The sequence below is a fragment of the Crocodylus porosus genome, unplaced genomic scaffold (genome assembly GCF_001723895.1).
Source record: "Crocodylus porosus isolate Cpor-Errol unplaced genomic scaffold, CroPor_comp1, whole genome shotgun sequence".
Taxonomy (NCBI): Eukaryota; Metazoa; Chordata; order Crocodylia; family Crocodylidae; genus Crocodylus; species Crocodylus porosus.
The window spans coordinates 23496874-23515184 of NW_017728910.1; the positions used below are offsets into that span (position 1 = coordinate 23496874).

At 48.0% G+C, this 18311-nt stretch overlaps 1 protein-coding gene across 2 annotated transcripts in view; it reads right to left on the minus strand.

Annotated features, from left to right (window-relative positions):
- Positions 1-18311, minus strand: part of DIS3L2 (DIS3 like 3'-5' exoribonuclease 2) — a 224967-nt gene that overhangs the window by 62012 nt on the left and 144644 nt on the right. For both annotated transcript variants that reach the window (XM_019532860.1, XM_019532859.1), the window contains exon 14: positions 16713-16946. In XM_019532860.1, the coding sequence (XP_019388405.1) occupies positions 16713-16946 (234 nt within the window). The remainder of the gene's footprint in view (positions 1-16712; positions 16947-18311) is intronic.

Here is an 18311-nt window from a genome sequence, read left to right on the forward strand (position 1 = left end):
TTTGGATTTTCCTGGGTGCTGTGTGGAGCAGAGGGCAAGGGGTGGATTCACAGTCTCATTATTTGGCATTTTTATAAAGTAACTTGGTATTGTTTCATGAGCCTAGAGAAAGCAGACAGGCAATGTTTTAAATTAACCCCAGTTAACGAGCTGTGCATCTCTAATGTGCTATTCTTGACCATCGCTGCAGGCAGGATACAAGGATCTACGGTCTGATGAGATCCAGCAAACTCCATTTGCTTAGGTCTATTTGTATCAACTGATTTCCCCCCACTGAGCTCTTAATGAAACTCCACAAACTCAGGAGCACTGTCTTGATTTCCACAATGCTGCGTTCGAAGGCAGATGAAAGTTCGTCTCCCAGTACTCGAGGAGTAAATACGCTAAAATATGGACAGCGCTGCGCTGAACGGATAAGAGCTCTTGCCAGGTAACCAAGACCAACACAACAGCCTTCCAATCTTATTTTGCCAACCCTTAAACCGAGGTTGAAAATACCAAGATCTGGAAACAACCTGTTTATAAACAGACCCATTACTGTGTAAATTCAACCCTCCAAAAGATGCAAAGCATGAGCTAGGGTCCCCAGTCACCGGGACCAGATTCCAGCATGAATTAACTGGCCTGCCATCCTTCCTGGAGATGTACTTGTGGAGTCCTGTGCAGTTTATCGGGTGGGATAGTTACAAACCGTCTTCTCCATGTGATAACAGTTCAGATTATGCTTTTCACATGATTGGAAGGGGTTGGCTCCTGTTCTGGATCACAACTTCCCCATCTCACAAGTGTCCTGCACCATGTGGTATGCTGCAGGGCTCCAGTCTACACGCAGCTGTATTTCAGCAGCGAACCAGTGTTTATGCACCTGAAACAGGTCTGGGGCACTTTCACTCTGAAAAGGTACTGCATAAAAATGCAAGGTGTTTTTTTTAAATCTGCCCAATATGATGTCTGAACCTCTGCCATCACGGCCAACCCTGGGATTGTAGCATGTGGGGTATGGTCGGTGATATTCTCCCAGCATTAATGCACAGCAGGCTTCTTATAACTTTCTGTTGGACACTGCTATTTAACATATGTAAGGGGCTGGCTGGGGTTTGTTTGGTAGCTGTGGTTACAGTTTGCAAGCGGCATTACAGTCCTGCAAAGTGAACATACAGACATTTATAACTGTAGCTCTCAAACCAGTCGCCAATCTATGGGTTTTTTAATGCCAGTCTTCATTCCTCCCATCAAACCCAAACCAGAGCACACGCACAAAGAACAGCAGGAAGTTCAGATGGGAGAACTTGTGTTTCCAAAGCTGCAGTTCCGCGAGCGGGTGCAAACCGAGTCTCAGGTTTCAAAGGCATCGGGGATTTATTCCACTACTTAGGGCTGTGGGTACCAGCAAAGTGGATGAAGAGAACGAGACTCTAGAAACCAAACCAAAGCGTGAGGTATTTATTTACTCAACAATCTGCCTCGGCAAGTGCAACAGAATTAAAAGGTTTCCTGCCTTTGGGAGTTCAGGAGATTAGCAACCCGATCAAGTATCATCAGAAAGCCTGATGGTTCTCTTCCTTCCCCAGGACTTGCCCCATCCACTCCCGGAGCCACTTACAGGACAACTGCCTTTCAAATTTCTATTTTTAACATAGGCACCCACGCCGCAAAGTCCCTTGGGGCACCGATGAAACCATGAGTTGGAAATACTTTTGAAGCAGTCCTTACCGTAGAGGCTGAAGATTCACTTTCCCTTAGACATGCCCAACTTTTGCAAGCCACAGCAGCTGTAAAGAGCTCTCTCTGCGCGGGGAGCTTGCCTAAATCCACCTCCCCACCTGTATGGCTGTGGGGTGTTTTGTACCCCCTGCCCAGTCCCTGATTGGGAGCGATCTCTATTGAGAACTAAGCCTGCAGGAGCAGAAACCAATGCTATATTTTACAGAGGCTGTCAAGCTCTTGCAATTAGTGATTTATTCCAAAAATATTCTGGGAGATGTAGTGCTCTTCTCAGCTGGTTTTCCATTTGCAGCGTTTTGTTTTTTTAAACCCTCATGTGCAAGCCCATATGTCTCTGTAGAAAGACATTCAAGGCAAAACTCATAGGAGAACAAGACTGAATGGGATCCTGCTAAAAGTATCCCTTGCATTAATGAAATCTGAGTTCTTGAAAACAGACCCTCGGAGCAAATACAAAAACTCTCTCTCGGCTCCTGCATTAGCTTACGAAGGAGACACAGACAAGAGGCTAAGGACTCAAAAGGGGCTAGTAAATTCTGAGAGTGTAGGACAAGAGAGGGGATTAACTCTCCTGATTAAATTAGATGATGCATGAATACATCCCAATGCACAACATCACTCAAGCACTGGACAAAATGCATGGCAACTATGAAAAGTGCTGCCCAGAAGGTCATCGCTAATATGATTAGCTATGGACGCTTGAAACAAGCTCTCCGAAACACCACTGTGCTCCGTCTCCATTGTGTGGGCCAGGGAGCACCCTTTGGATGCCTTTGAGGCTCTGTGAAGCCAGCACAAATGACCGCTGTATGTTAAGTGATGTGGCCAAGTCCATTGAAAATGGGACAAAAAATGGGCATTCAGGATACTCTGCTTGGTGAAAGTGGCATTGTCCTGCCTTTCCATGGCACCAGCAGGGGTAGTCTCCAGGGTGTCCTCCCTGACAGCTGGGTCACACCATGCGCTCCCCTGTTCCACTTGGACTTTTCAACTCCCCTGGCCCACATTCACGAGCAGAGCTTTCCGCTTTGAAGTCATAGAAAGCTGCCTCATCTATCACTGACATGAAGGGTTTCAAAAGGATCGGGAGTTAATTCACTTCTTTACAACTGGAAAGGCTTTTTGCTGTGAGGGAGGGAGCAGAGGGAGAGTAGTGAAATCCAAGAGAGAGCCAAATGATGCTTTCCTCTCTTAAGCAGCCAGCGCTGGCAGTGCTCGCTGCTGGCACGGCCCGCGGTGCATGGAAGGAGACTCTTTTGTGGTATGCCATTAGCTACTTCCAAGGGCTTCGGTTCATGTTTACCACAGCCACCGTGTTACTTCACTTGATATTTTTTTTCCAGTCCTGTTGATTGTACTTCAGAATTTACTGAGCCTGCCTGGAAGCTCTGCTCCCAGAAAGGAGAAACAAATTGCTTTGCTAAAGGACTCTCTCTCAAGTCTTTTCTTTTTAAAGGAGATCAAGCTTCATGCTGCTTTCCATACCCCAACCTCAAGATGCTTTCCCTGTTTAACACGCTGGGGGAAAGGCCCCTGCTCCACTTCCCCAGTACCAGTGATTTCACAGGCACTTACCGTGCCGTGTGTGTCGTTCACTTGTGGAGCAAAGCCAGCAGAGCAATGCTACCAGGCTTGCACGAGGAGGCACCTCGCACCCCAGGATTTCGTTGCACCCGGGACTATTTCAAGCACGAGCCAATTACAAGTAGAGCTGGACCCAGCACGTTAGCTGGCTGCCAGTAATGAAAAGAACTGCCCGATGATGAGATCAGAGGCAGTCAAGCAAGTCATTTTGCACGAGGACAAAAGGCTTTTGCTCTCGTGAACTCCACCCCAGTGTCCTGGGGAGCACAGAGCAGAGCTCTCTGCAAGGGCTGCGCCAGCTGCAACGTTGCATGTTTCAAATTTTAAAGAGAGACGAACCTGATGCCCAGCCCCTCGGGCAACCTTCCTGCCCATGGTCCACATCTTCAGGCTGCTGCCTCGTGCGTGGGTGAAACCTACTGAGTCCAAAAGCTCCGGGCCCCTGAAACGCCAAGCAAACATACTGGTGGTGTTCCTTTCCACCATTAACTTCTGTGATGTCGTAACTTCAGCAAAATTCTCAGAATCAATTAATTTGGGCTGCAAGACCCAAGGATTTCTTGGGGCGAGAGCTTGTATCCGAACAGCGGCATAGTTCGCATGCAGTTGGACCAGCTTTCGAATGCAAACCTTCTTCAGGTCGCTGCAGTGCCGTGCATTCAAAAGCTTGTCTAAGTCCATCCCAACTGAGTCCCAACTAGGAGCCAGCCAGGTCTCCTGAAAAAAACTGTCTTGCCTTTAAAAGCTTGTCTAACTCTACCCCAGCTGTGAAGTTGGCCCAATAAAAGATATCACCCTAAGAAATACTTGCCACTTGCATGATTGCTGCACCATCACGGCGACGTCGCTCTAACACTACCACTTAATTTAGGCTGGACGTTGCATCTAATGCTTCAACACTGAAAACATGCAAAACTCTAGAACTCGTGGTTCAGAGATGATACCTTTTATTAGACTGACTGAGAAATTGCAAAAAATATATATCTTTTTCAAGTAACACTGGGCATTTACTGTGGCAATCTTGTCTGGGGGGCAGGTTTTTACTTCACACAGAGGGAGCCCACAGGCTCCAAGAGGGACGGTCAGTGCTCAGCACTTTTGAGCATCAGGCCAAGGTTTTGCATGGGGATGCTGGCAGAAAAAGGTGGGTTCAGCACTGGCGTGTTACTGGTATGATGGTTTTGTGGCTCTTCTGAAGAGCTCCTCCAAAGATGACAGAGGCTCTGGCCACACTAAACTGCCAGCTGAAATTCATGAAGCTTAGGAGGACACTCATTGCTATGCCCTAACCCACAAGCAAGCAAGCAAGCTGTTGTAGGGACTACTTGTACAAGCTATTCATCTTTCTTGTTGGATGCAACCACCAAACACACACAAACTAGTAAAAAAAATCCCTGCATGCATAAAGACAGGCCAATCAAAACCCCCCCAAGAAACCCACCAAGCAGAAGGATTCAGTACGAGGACAGTTCTGCTAAAGGGGGTAGACACAGGCCGACCGGATTGTCTCCCTGCCCATTTCCTAGCTCTGCCTGGGAGCTGGGGGATGTGGCAGACAGCAATGGCACAACTGAGTGGGAGTATCATTGGGTTCACGCCAAGCAGCTGCCTGTTTCTCGCTGAGATGAAGGCTGCAGGTGTGTGAGCTCAAGACTTTCAAGCTGGCTGCGGGATTTCATCATCATAAAAAGCCAGCTATTCATCATCCTGTCGGGATTGGCATGTGGGGAGCTCCATTGCTCCAGGTAAAATGGTTCTGGTGAATAGGCTTGACAGTGATGGAAACCCTGTTTATGCACCATATTTACACCTCACCTGTCTCTCAGGACTTAGTGACCTCTGTGTTCTCTCCAGCCTTCAGGACGCACAAGGCACGGTATGGTAACGAATCCCCACTAATTGCAGATGACCTCAGTGAATGCTCGCTGCTGTAAAGTCCTTCCAGGGAGAGCAGGCTGGCCGGGCCTCCGCTCTGCTAGACATGACTCCAAAGGATAGTACTGACCCACTCAGCGCTCCCTCTTTCCCACTATCCACAAGCCAGTTGCCACAAACAAATTAGCCAAGCCAAGCCCAGCTGCTAGACAGGTGAACCAAAGCACCACTCCTGCAAGAGCAGAGCTAGGACAAACCTCATGGTTTAAAATGCCTTCAAGTTACTCAACAGCTTACTCTCCAGTGTGGAAAACTTCTCAGTTTCCAATAGCTTGACCTGGGGACGGGCAGACGCAAAGTGAAATGAAAAAAAAAAGAAGAAGCACTTTATACTCTTCTGGTTGTGTGTGCTCCCCACTCCTATACACTGAGCAAGGGATAACAGGAGGGGTCCCTTCTGTGCCACCTCACCTGGGGAAGAACTACCCTGTGCTATTCTTACCTGCTGCGATTTAAGCAGACAGACCCAAGCAATTTACTTAAAGCAACCCTCAAGATCCTTTTGCACAACTGGTTCCTTCCACGAAGAATCCAAGCCTGGTCCTTAGGATGATGGCTACTCTACGCTGCCACCCCTTGCCAATGGGCAGATAACCCCACAACAACTTCACCCCTACTTCAGAGAAACAGCTGGACTCCCAACTAGCTGAATTAGCTACAGAAATGGCTTATTTAAAAAAAGCAGCAAGGCAACATGGGCACAGTAAGATGGACCATCACTTTCAGTAATGTTTAAAAAATAATAAAAACCAGAGTGTCGAAGTGAAAATTCAAAACCTCAAAGTAATTTCAACCATACATACACGGCAAGGGAAAAGAGTTTGTACATGATGCAACAGAAAAAGTGACTCATTGTCCTAGATGCCAAACCCTGGTTTATTTCATTCTGTCTCCTGTACCTGCTAAAGGCATCACCGACTCCGAAAGAATTTACTAAATTGCATTTTAAAAAATCCCATTTTAGCATTTTGTTTCTCAGGAGCCGGGGCCAGATTCCACTCTAGAGTGATAGTCAGGAGCTAAGCACAGGCTGGATAAGTGCAGATCTCAGACGAATGAAGGACAGTCTTGGGACCAGAGCACAGGACTAGAGACTGGGGACTGGCAGGGAAGTCCTGGCCCCGCTGAGTCTGGTGAGCCCCCCGGTTCCACTACTGCCGGAGTCCCCATGTGATCATCAACGCGAGTGCAACTGCAGCTTCCTCCCTGGTGCAAGCAGCGATCTCTAAGCCACATCACACTCCAGAGCCACCAACCAAAGTATAAATGACAGGTTGCTGCATGGAAACTGTACCATGGCTTTTAAAGACTGGGTTACCAGGCTTATTTCTCTTTTTTATTTATCCCCACTACCATAGAGACAAGCCTCTCAAGTTTTCTTAAAGGAATTTACCCACTGAAAGGGACCTTTAAGATCCTTTTGCCCGACTGGTTTCTTCCAGCTGCCTGTGCCCTTTTGGAAACAGCTGCACAAGACTTCCTTGCTACAGCTGCTATTTTACTGTTCCACTGACCCCATCCCATAATATAGTGCCAAGGAGTGACAGTCAGTATAGCACGTAATGAAGAGCAAAGGAGAGGAAACATCCATTTCTAACGAGGTGCATCTGAGCTGCAGCACTCCCTGCCTTCAGAGACGAGGATCATCTCAGTTGTTGCTGCTGGGCCTGCGGCAAGCGAGCTCCTTCACCACAGCGGACAGCGCTGTGCAGAGGAACAGGCGCGTTTCACAGAAAAGGAGTTCCCCTTCCGAGGAATCAGGTGCTGGCCAGTCCTGAAGGCAAAGTGCCACGTGCAAGCACAAGCTGATCTCGCGCGTCGCACGCTTCCACTCCCCCAAGTGAAACGCGGCCTCTGAAATGAGCTCGCATGACAGCGCGTGTCCTTCTTGCTACGTAACGGGTCCAGGGGTAAGACGGATGATGTAAGCCCCTCCTAGAGACAAAGCCCCAGCAACTTTGCTTTCAAAACAAAGCAACAGGCTGCAAACTATCAGTGCACATTACTTCAGAGACCCTGGGCCTGGCCCTGAATCATTCGTGCTATTGCCTGAAAAGAGGTTTAGTCCATGAAATAGCCCAGGCAGCGGCTGGTCAACAGCCTGGGATCCAGGCATGTAAATCTATTCTCACCTTTGCCTCTTGACTCACCGTGGCTTCAAGTGATGACCTTATGGCCTGATCTCGGAGGTGGCAAGGGAGCAACAGGGCTCAGCTCTGCAGACACACCAGCCCATTCACCCCAGTTTTAAAGGCAGGGGAGATCCCTTCCTTGCCCCGCAAGTAGTTGATGAGGTTTGCTCCGAAGAGCTCCGAGACCCGCTGATGACATGAGTGACGGATGTGCAAACTGGTATTTGCTTTAATGGTTTTCGCATTGGAAGTGAAATTGGAAAAATATCACCGAGTGGAGCTACTTCATCTGCCTTCCCTCCCCAGGGGCTGCCTTTTGCCACGGCACGTTTAGCTCTTCCACCGCTCCCTGGCAGGTGAAACAAAACAGGCTTTGACAACGGTGCGCCACGTGTTCGGTTAGGGCAGACCGGTCGCGTTTGAGGCTGCATCACTCAGCACGTGGTGACTCAATGCAGCGCGGATGATGGATTAGCCATGCAGCCAGCTATAATTAATACCTGGGGAAAAAAAAAAGCCCTTGTCGAGTTTAGTTTGAATACATGATAAAGGGAACCTGAAACAACAAAAGGTTTTGTGATGACGTCCGCGTACAGTTCTGCAAGAAAAACACCGGCATCCGACGGGAGGGCACTGGAACGGGGAATGTTTCTCCAGGACAAAAAAAAAAAAAAAAAAAAGACATTTACCCTGCCATTCAGCCTGCACACACCTCGACACAAACACATTCTTGAGGCTTTTGTTTCATCAAAGCTCTTATCAGGCTCCCCCAAGAATCAGTTTGGTTCTGCTCCATCGAGATAAAAGAGGCTCTAGGTGCAAACACTGGTTGAGAAAAGCAACAGCCTCCCTTCCTATCATACTCAGCAATGCCACAAAGTTGTGCTCAGCAGTAGCCTTCAAGCATCTCTTCACCTTACTGATCACCTCCATGTTTCAGACGCTTTTTGACATCCTGAGGTCCCACACTTCAGTTCAGCTGTTTCTAAGCAAGCTGGCTTGCTCCAGGGGAGCCACGCACAAAGAATACTTCAACGCACGCAGCCAGGCTCCACCTCGGTGCAGCCATTCACAGACTGCCATGTGTACCTGCGGAGCACCCTGCCGTGGTGGGCAGTGACCACGAAGAGCATGCAAATGCCCTCAAACCTCAGCCACAGCAAGAGGACGATTATGCCCAGAGCGTGCCTGGTTGGGATGGAGCTAAATCTGAAAGGGAAGGTAAAGTACTGTGCTGAATCTGAAGAAGCACTGCCCAGCCCATGCCAGTTCTAGCAAGAAAGCCTCCTGCATAATGCTGAAGCACAAATGTGTTCAATGCCAAAGCCTGAGAAAGTCAGATGGATTGGGGTCCCCCGTTGCGAGTCTGGGGCAGAAGGATCCGTGGCAGTGTTCCAGGGTCGTGGACCTTTGATATTTTAACTCAAAACCATGCCGGCCACACACAGCTCGTGTGCAGCAACAGAACAAAGGACTTCCCGTCACAGCCTCCTCTGCTCCTGCTGTGAATTTTTCTCCTCGAGTCACACCTGTCACTGAGGCACCCAAATCCCCCAGGGGAGAAGCAGCATCATCACATGCATGCCATTGATGGGCTGGGGATGAAGTTCAGGAATAACAAAGAACCTGTTTCCACATAAATATGTGCACTGATAAAAGGAGAAGGAAGATAAACCAGGCTGACAATGCAAGACCTTGGACTACAGGCTGGGAATGAGGAAGGTGTTCGACTGCCCTCTCTGCCACTGAGTCACTGGGTGGCCTTGGAGAGGTCATTTCACCTCTTCCCAGTCTAGTCTCCTAATCTGGGAAGAGGAGAAAGTGAGCCTCACCTGTCGCTTGCTTTGAGGGTGGTGGAGGACACTCTACGGCAGTGATAAATATGATCATCAGAACAGCACTGTGTCTAAATTAAGAACATAAAGACCTGTTTCAAGGATGCAGCAGCTGGGCTTTCAGGCGCAGGGCACAGAGGTGGGTCACTTGGCTACTTGGAAGTGCGGCAGAAGGCAGGGTAGCGTAGCACCACGGGGACTTGCTGGTTCAGAGAGGCACGAGCTTTCGTAGGCAGCAATCTGTTTCATCAGATGCTCCTGGTGAAGTAGGTTGTTGCCTACGAAAACTGCCTGTGAATGGGGCACAGGCCAAGACTCCAGGACCAGCTGGGATAGTGCAAGCCACTGGCAGGCGGAGCTGCCTGTCCAGAAGTAAGCGATCTGCAAATAATGGACAGACCTCTGCATCTGACTTAGCGATTACAAGATTTATATTAGTTAGAGAGAAGAAACAAAGCAACTTGTGTGCTCCTTGACAGTAAATTCATCCCAGAGTATTGCCATCGTTACTTTCCTAGACACATCTCCTGGCAGGACACAGAACTGCAGAGGAGCAGGGCTGAAGGGACCTCGGGAGGTCATCGAGGCTAACCCTCCGCCCAAGGCAGGATCAGCCCTGTCCAAGTCATTCCACACTAATCCACAATGTAACCTCTTAGTAAAACTACCGTCCAACCCTGACACAACACAGGTAAAGCAGGGGGACTACACTAGCCACTCCTGCTTCTGTAAAACGTTGTTAATATATACAGGCAGGCCTCGGACTTGCGACACAATTAGTTCCTGAAAACCACGCCTTAAGTCGAAACGTTGCAACGCGGAACCAATTTTCCCATAGGAAACAATGTTATAAATGGGGGATTGATTCCTGAACCACAGCCCGATACCCTATTTTCACCAAAAATATCCCAGAATTTTGTAGTCAATTAATTATAGATGAATAATATAGCTACATTAATGTATTTCTATTGTAAATGGCAATCCTATTGATTTGGAAGGACTTCTTTGAGGTGACTTTGCAGGGCTTTTTGAAGGGCTCTTGGCTGGAGTCTTCTCAGGAGTCCTGGCTGCAGGTTTCTCTGGAGTCTTGTTGGCTTTCTTAAAGAAAGTGTTCAAGGAGGTTTGGACAGCTGTTCTCCAGGGAGATGAGCGACGCAGCGAACTTGTTCGCTGGCATGGTGTCACATCGGATCAAGTGCTGCAAAGTCGAAACTGGTGTTGTCAAGTTGAAACAGGGTGTCAATTTATAAACGGTATAAGTGTGACACATTGTAAGTCAAAATGTTGTAAGTCTGTACTCAAAAGATCCCAAGCTGAGACCGTGATGTGATCCCCGTTACAGAGGAAGGCAAAGTGTCCCCCAGTCCATACCAATATGACCAGGGGGTAAAAATTTCTCCCTGACTCCAAATACAGCTTTGGTCTAACCCTAAGTGGAGGGGCAAGCCGCTCTAGCCAGGAGCCTCTGGCTTTAAGTCCCATGCGGGGATACCACAGCCACTGCTTGTCCTCCAATGCCAATGCACATGTCAAGTGGGGCTCTGCACCCAGGATATTGGTGGCGAGACCCCACTCTCCAATCCCAGGCTCCTATGGGAGCCCCCAGGACCAGACGACCCAGCTCCGCAAGCTGTATGTTTGACACCTCTGCTCTAGCTCATGCTTTCAGGCTGCTGAAGTGCACGGTCACGGGAACTCCTCTGCGTTCTACACGTTTGCAAGGACAAATTCATTCCTGATGAAGCACGGGCCAAGGTGGGATCTGGCACCGCACGCCACACCTTGGTGCCAAACGTACCTTTTGCAGAAGCAGGACTGGTTGTTGTAGCTCTTTTCAGACTGCAAAAACCAGGAAAGGCAAAGCTCCTTGTGAGAAAGGGGCAGGACAGGGTGGCTCTGCTACTCATGGAACACTGTCTGTATGCACCAGTTATGGCCAAGTCATTTCTGACTCTCTCAGAGGGTCCCTGCCTTGAGACAGCAGACCAAAGGCACCCCACAATCAGACCAGCCAGTGGGTGCCTTGAAAAAAAACCTGACTGCTGAACTCACTGGCGCCTGAGCCACTCTGACTTTCTTGTTGTTGATGCACAGTACTTGCAGCCTCCTCCTAACCCAGCCATGCAGCATTTCAGACATCTTCCACACCTACACGCCAGAGCAAGACACACTTCTATGCCTTACCTTGCATACAATGTCACCTTAAATAGGAGTCGAAGCCGCAGGCTACCTCCGCATTGCAAGAGAAGGAGAAGTCCCATGTTCATCTGCTAATGGTCTCAGAGGGGAAACATGAGAAAGCAATTTCCTAGCATTGTTTCCAACCAACATTTATCTGGGAAGATTTTAATTGAGATAGTAATTAATCTTCGGCTCTTGAGTGATTCAATTATAAAGCATAAGTGGGGGCCATTGTCTAAAAATAGAGGTTCTCTATCTTTGCTTGTTGGAAACAATCCCGTGAACCGCCACCACCGCCACCACTATGCAGATGCTGTCACATCCTGACCTTCTTTGTTCTCATTTCTCTGTGCAGCTGACACATACAGCCCACCCCTCAGGGCCGCCTGCTTTCTATGACAGGTCTCTCGCTGCCAGCTGAACTGAACCTGGAGTCAGGTTTATGGACACCTTGGAAATGGTACGTACACTGGGAATTTCCCAAATGCGTCGGAGCTCTGAGAATCTGTAAGACAACTCCATGTTTTTTGATATCGTGAATCACTTAGTAACACCTTCTGGTTCCTCCTTCTCACTTCCCCAAGCTCCTCGTGTGTGCCTTATTCCACTGTTACCAGCATTCATGAATCCCGTCTTGTTAGTGAACTGAAGCTGCTATCTGGGATAAAAATGTCAAGAAGGCAATCAGCCCCACTGTAAGCAAGGGCCTGAAACACTAAGCAAAGAGGCTGCACTTACTCTCTCTAAATTCATCCACTTTGATGAAAGCCTGTTACAAACTACAGAGCAACACAAACCCCTCGCCTGCAACAGGACCAGCCATCCATGACCACAGAGGAGGTAACCTTTTGTTTGCAGTTTGGTTTTTAACCAGAGTAATTCTCTGATACCCCTCATTTTTACTTGCTTCCTTTCCCTTTCTGCAGCTTCCCCCAAGCATCAAAACAAGTGATGAGCAGTCTCCGCAAACAGCTTGGTGCCAGTGGCACAAATCGATTTACTGCAAATGCGGTTTTGATTGTTTCCACGATAAACCTCCGTCACCAACTCAAGCATGTGCGGATGGGTGCTATGGAGAGCAGCCTCACAGAACAACAAAAGCCATCAATCAACTCCAAGTCAGCTGTTTAATTATGGGGATCATAAAGATTATGATCCAATTTATTTCCGGCCTGGATGTGCATAGGGCATTTTTCCAACCAGTTCTCCTGTGGATAATGCCCTCTGTGGTTCATCTTCAGGCAGTTAAAGCAACGAACTACATTTATAGTAGGCCTCTTGTACATGGGCTTTTATGTGAACTTAGAAACAAACGTACTTAAAACAATACATTTGCTTCTCTGGCATTTATGGCACCTCTTGCTTTTGCATCCAAGTACTCCAGCTCTGAGCAAGAGAAAAAGCATTATCGTTTATCATTATGGATTAGACCAGGGCAGATTTCCCAGAAATCAAGTTTTATTTGTCCAATCATGAAAATGATGCTGCACTAAGGCATCTGATTTGGGATGCTACTAGACTACGCTCCAGAGCTATGAGGGAGCGCTGACAGAAGGGGCTGGGTGTGCCAGGTGAGGAGAATGGACTGGAAAAGGTGATGAGGGAGAAAAGCAAGGCTCCAGAATGCAGCACGTGTATGGCTACATGTTGCAAGGGAGGATCACATTCAGTGGAGCAGGATTTCTTTTCTCCAGCTCATGGCTGGTGGACTGAAGCTTAGAGGGAAGCCTGGAAAAGGGCTGGCTGGAACAGATAGCCAGGGACAGTGGGGTATCACAGATAAGGGGGATGGGAATCTAGGCAGAGGGCTGCAAAAAAGGAATGAGAACGGGTTGAGGAGGCAGCAGGGATTCAAAGTCAAATGCCCGAAGGGACAACTGTGCTCACACGAGTCTTACCTCTTCCAGAAATAGAGAACTCATCTTGTAGACAAACCTTAGCTCTTGGTTTAAAGGCTTCCAAAGACAGTGGATCCATCACTATACAAGGTAAGTTGTTTCGGTGAAAAATTATCCTCACTGCTTAGCACTCTGGCCTTATTCTGAGTCAGAATTGGTCTAGCTGCAGCCTCTAGCCCCTGGACATGGTTATACCTTGATCTGTCAGATGGGAGACCCCTCTTGCATTAGAACTTGATGCCCATCTAGATCCTTCAAGCATATGACTGAGCTGTATCTTCAACTCCTTCCTGAAAAGCAAACTAGCTTGAGTGCCCTCCGTCTCCTGCCACAACAAGGGACAGCAAAGATTCAGGGCAGCAGAGAAACAACACGGCTCAGGTCCAAGGCAGAGCAGCAAGTCCGACCCAAGCACTGCCACTGCTTCTCCTCGCTGCCCAGCCCTGGCACAGGCAAAGCCCCTAGCTCCTGAATGCCACCAAAGCCCCCCCAGCTCTACAACCCTGATCCAATGGCACCGTGGGTCATAAGCCGCCGACCCCTGTACTATGAGGTAGATTTCTGCTCCTTTCACCTCCCTTGTCTGGACTCTTGCCACATTTTCAGCGTTTTTGCTGACATGTAGATGGCAGGGTTGCAGCTGGTATTTCAATAGGTGCTGCACCATGCCAGATACAAAGGTAGCACAGCCTCAGCTGGCTGGAGGGTGCAGGACCACCTATCCAGGGTAGCTGGTAAAAGAATTATCTAGTCAGGAAATGGCTGGATGCCATGTAGTGAAACCTTTAACTGACAACTTTCTCTAGAGCGGCGGTGTCAAACATATGGTCCACAGGCCAGATCCAGGCCACAGAGCCCCATGATCCAACCCTTAGTGCTGCCCCACACAGAGAGCTGGACCGGCTCGCCATGACCAGGACATGCCTCTTATTTGTGCAGTAATACCTCCAGCTGAGTCATACCAAGGTTGTAACAACAGTCAAGCTTACCGTCCATACCGTACCAAGCTTACCATACGGACCATACCGTACCAAGCTTACATCAACAGGCAAAACCGTATATGACCCACGGTCAAAAGCTGGTCAGGTATCATCTGATCATCATTTAGACAGGTATCGTTAAAGACAAAATTGCCAGACTGTATAAATGTGCCCACCGTATTCAAGCATCACAGTGTGGCATCCAATCACATAACTGAAGATACCAAGAGCTGCAGTGGGAAGAGGATTAATTCTTGGAGATTCATGCCGAGTTGGGCGTGGCCACTCTCTCGTCATTCAGCGTTTGTTTAATTACGAAGAAACACACATCGACACCCTTTGCTGACTCGGCTAAGATTTTTCTACGGGCACAAGCATTACGTTTCACCAATCCTGTCCAGCAGACGAGGGTTATTGCTATCTTATAGAAGAGCTGACCAGGGGAAGTGAAAGCCAAGCCAAGAGTCCTAACGGATCGGTGGCAAAGGAGTTCCGATTCCCAGCTTCTTGCTCTAAGCAACAAACTAGCGTGTCTCCTCAGGACATTAACAGGAACGATGAAAAAACATCCAGGTGGCAAATATCATTAGCGAAACAGGAACAGAATCACCAGGCCACCAAGCTCCTGGTAGAGATGTCCAATGCTGAACACAAGGCAGACCCCAAATGTATTTTTATGTATGGGAAGACAACCCTTTGAGAGAGAAAAACCCTTTGAGAGAGAAAGCAGGGAAGTAATACGTCTCTTAACAACCTCCTCCCTTATGCTATGGGATGATCGTTTCCTTTGCTTTCATGTTTCTTTGGAATCTGATAATGAATTGCTCATGGTTTCCTACCAGAGATTATCTGCCATTGTTTAGGATTTACATTACTCAACAGGAAATCCACAAGAGGTCCTGCGACTGGAAAGGTGCGTTTCCCAAACTGACCCACCCTTGCTTGCTCAGAGCTGGGAAGCGGATCTCCTACAGAACTACACCCAGGTTAGCAGAGCACGTCATGGGAACAAGAGCTGAGGCCTTCTAATGCTGCTACGTTAAAAGTGACATATGCTTCCTTCGCATCAAACAAGATATGCTCTACCCATCAGCACGTGCCTTTGGGTTCATCTTGCTCTCTTCAGCAGTAGCCGTCTGCGTGACCTTGGATTCTTTGTTGACTGCTGATAATGTTATCTGAGCATGTACAGCTCCCCACAGAGCAGTCCCCATGCCTATATGAATAAAGGACCCATGAGTGCAAGATTACCCTTGGTTAAATTCACACTGTTAATGTGTGAAACACCTCTCTAGAAGCCACCTCTTGCTTTGGGAACAAGATTCTCTGAGCAAGGAACAGTGCTCATGGGAAATAATTCAGTTTGTGATATAGAAGCCCACAGGGGACTGTAATTAGGCCAAACTAATTCTTCACTGTGTTGTCAAGCAGGTTTTAGAATCCTAGAAAATGAAGGGTGGAAAGGACCTCAGCAGGTGACATCTAGTCCAACCCCCTGCTCCAAGCAGGACCAGCCCCAACTACATCATCTTGGCCAAGGCTTTGTCTAGCCAGGTCTTACACACCTCCAAGGATGGAGAGTCCACAAATCAAAAGGCGACAGTTTAGTGCAGCAGTTACCCCCGCACAACTGATACGATCCCAAGGAAGAAGTCATTTCATTTATCCCCCCTTCCCATATACACAATTCAAGTCTCTTGAGTTGCAGTTCAGTTCTTTGCCCTGCACCCAGAACTGAAATGAGTGCAGTGGGAAAATGTAACTAATTCAAGCCCAATGTAGCAGAGGGAACCATGCTTTGGAGAAGAGCCGGCTTTATGGCAGAATGCATGCTCACGGCATCTAACTTCCTTGATCACATGGCTGTATCATTATCATTTATTTAAACGTATTAGATACTTAGCTACAGCTTTATAGGTGTTATAAGAGCTTGTGAAGAATTCAGTACGAGTGCTCACATGTCACTGAACGTTTTGTCCAGGAGATTTCAACAGGATTCCCTCTATGGTTCCCTACTGCACTGGTGCAATGTGGGGCAGTGATACTGCGAAGAAAACTTGGACACACAAACTTACAGTTTTGCTTGCGTCTCATCCCTGCTTGGAGTCTCTAGACCGATCAACAGACCACAAGAGTCCCACTTGGCTTTGCTGTAGTAAACCACAGAATCATAGGTTTTGATCATGACCTCAAGGGTAACCCAGCCCACCCCCCTGCAGAGAAGCAGAAATGCTTCTCAGAGTCATCTTTCACCAATGCTTATCCAACATCTTCTTGAAAACGGAGTGAAGACGATTCCACAGCTTCCCTGGGACTCTATCCCAGTGTGCTGCTGTTCTAACAAGAAGGAAGCTTCTTCTGCTCTGTACTCTAGGTCTGCATTGCTGTAAGGCAGCAAAAGACCCCAGGGCAGCCCCAGATCCACGCACAAGGGTTACTGACCTGATCCAAACGAAGGGCACCATCGATGAAGCGTTGCTTGCGCAGCTGCTTGGCAATACGGTGGAGGTTCAGCACTGCCCAGTGAATTTCCTCTATCGTGTGCTGGGGAGAGATGGGAGGCAGCTCCTCTGGTGAAAGCACCTTCTCGGGGTGTTCGATCATGCTCTGTGCATGGTCGTAGCTCAGCTTCATGCAAGAGCAGATGATGGTTCGCCCGAACCATTCATCAAGGATCTGCAAAATCAGAAAATGTCAGAATGCAGCAATTAAACGAAGGGCAGGCTTCCAACCTTCCCCACTAAGCCCAGGTCTTTCCTCCTCATACCCACAAAAATTCCAGGTCAACTGACAAGGGGCTTGTGTGCACCACGGTAGGAGGCATTCAGGACACAGACAATGGCACTGACATTGTTATGAGCAATCTGCTAGAAACTGGGTGGTTGTAGCTACTCAGCAACAGACTGCAGCACACCCTCTACTCCAGGGCTGGGGCCAATAAAGGCCATAAGGCTGAGCATGTGATGCTCCACTTGGACACAACAGTTCCAGCTGGTCTAGACAGGGTACTGCCCGCTGGGACCTTGATCCTGGACATGCCTTCAGGGGCTCCACTGTAGAAGCCATGAGCTGTGCCTGACCACCCATGCTCCAGACCTACCAATCTCTGCCCTTTCATTTTACTCGGTCTTATACCCGTTATTCAGGCCTGAATTCAACCCAAAGTACAGCAAAGCAACAAATGCTCAGGAAAGTACATATCTGAGTGTTTAAAGCTCTTCACAGAGTAAGATGGTTTTATCTGCCTCCATCACATAATGATGGGCATCTGACATTGTCTATGGAAAGAGACTCTGTCTTTGATGGAAACCAAGGACATTTTACACATTTTTTTAAAGCTTCTGTCCTTTTTTTTTTCAACAAAGCTCCCTATTCAAAGTTACGGACATTTCTGCACGGTAACTAAGAAGCTGCAGTCTCTTTTTAAACCTGACACCATTGGTAAAAAGCAAGTGGAAAACAAGTAGCCGAATAATGAAAAGTAAATTGTTCCCATTTGACTAGACCAAAAAAGTGGTTCTGCACCTCAAAGCTTTTTGCTCCAGGCTGAAACAAGCAGTGAACAAGACTGAGTTTCCGCTGTTGGAGAGGAGATCCATCTCATGTTGTTCCCAAGTATCAAATCCTATGTACATAAGGGAAACCTCCCTTAGCAGGGCATTCATACTGTTAGGTGTTAGCTCCCTCTTCTAACCCTAACTCTTGATAATAGTTACATTAAAAACAGGGCGGGTTTGATTTAAATCAAAACTGGATTTAAATTGCAATTTAAATTACTGGCCAGGAAGCCTCAACTTAATCACTATTTTCTACAAAAAGTGAATTCTTGTTGTTTGATGTAACCTTTGTTCAAGGCTATAGAAACAGGCTGCAGGACAGTCAGCATACACTCTACGTTTCTCTTTAGCCCAATGTTGAGAACTTTGGCTATGACAATGCCATCTATCTTAGATTTCATAGATTTCATAGACATTAGGGCTGGAAGGGACCTCGGGAGATCATCGAGTCCAGCCCCCTGCCCAAAGGGCAGGAAGTCAGCTG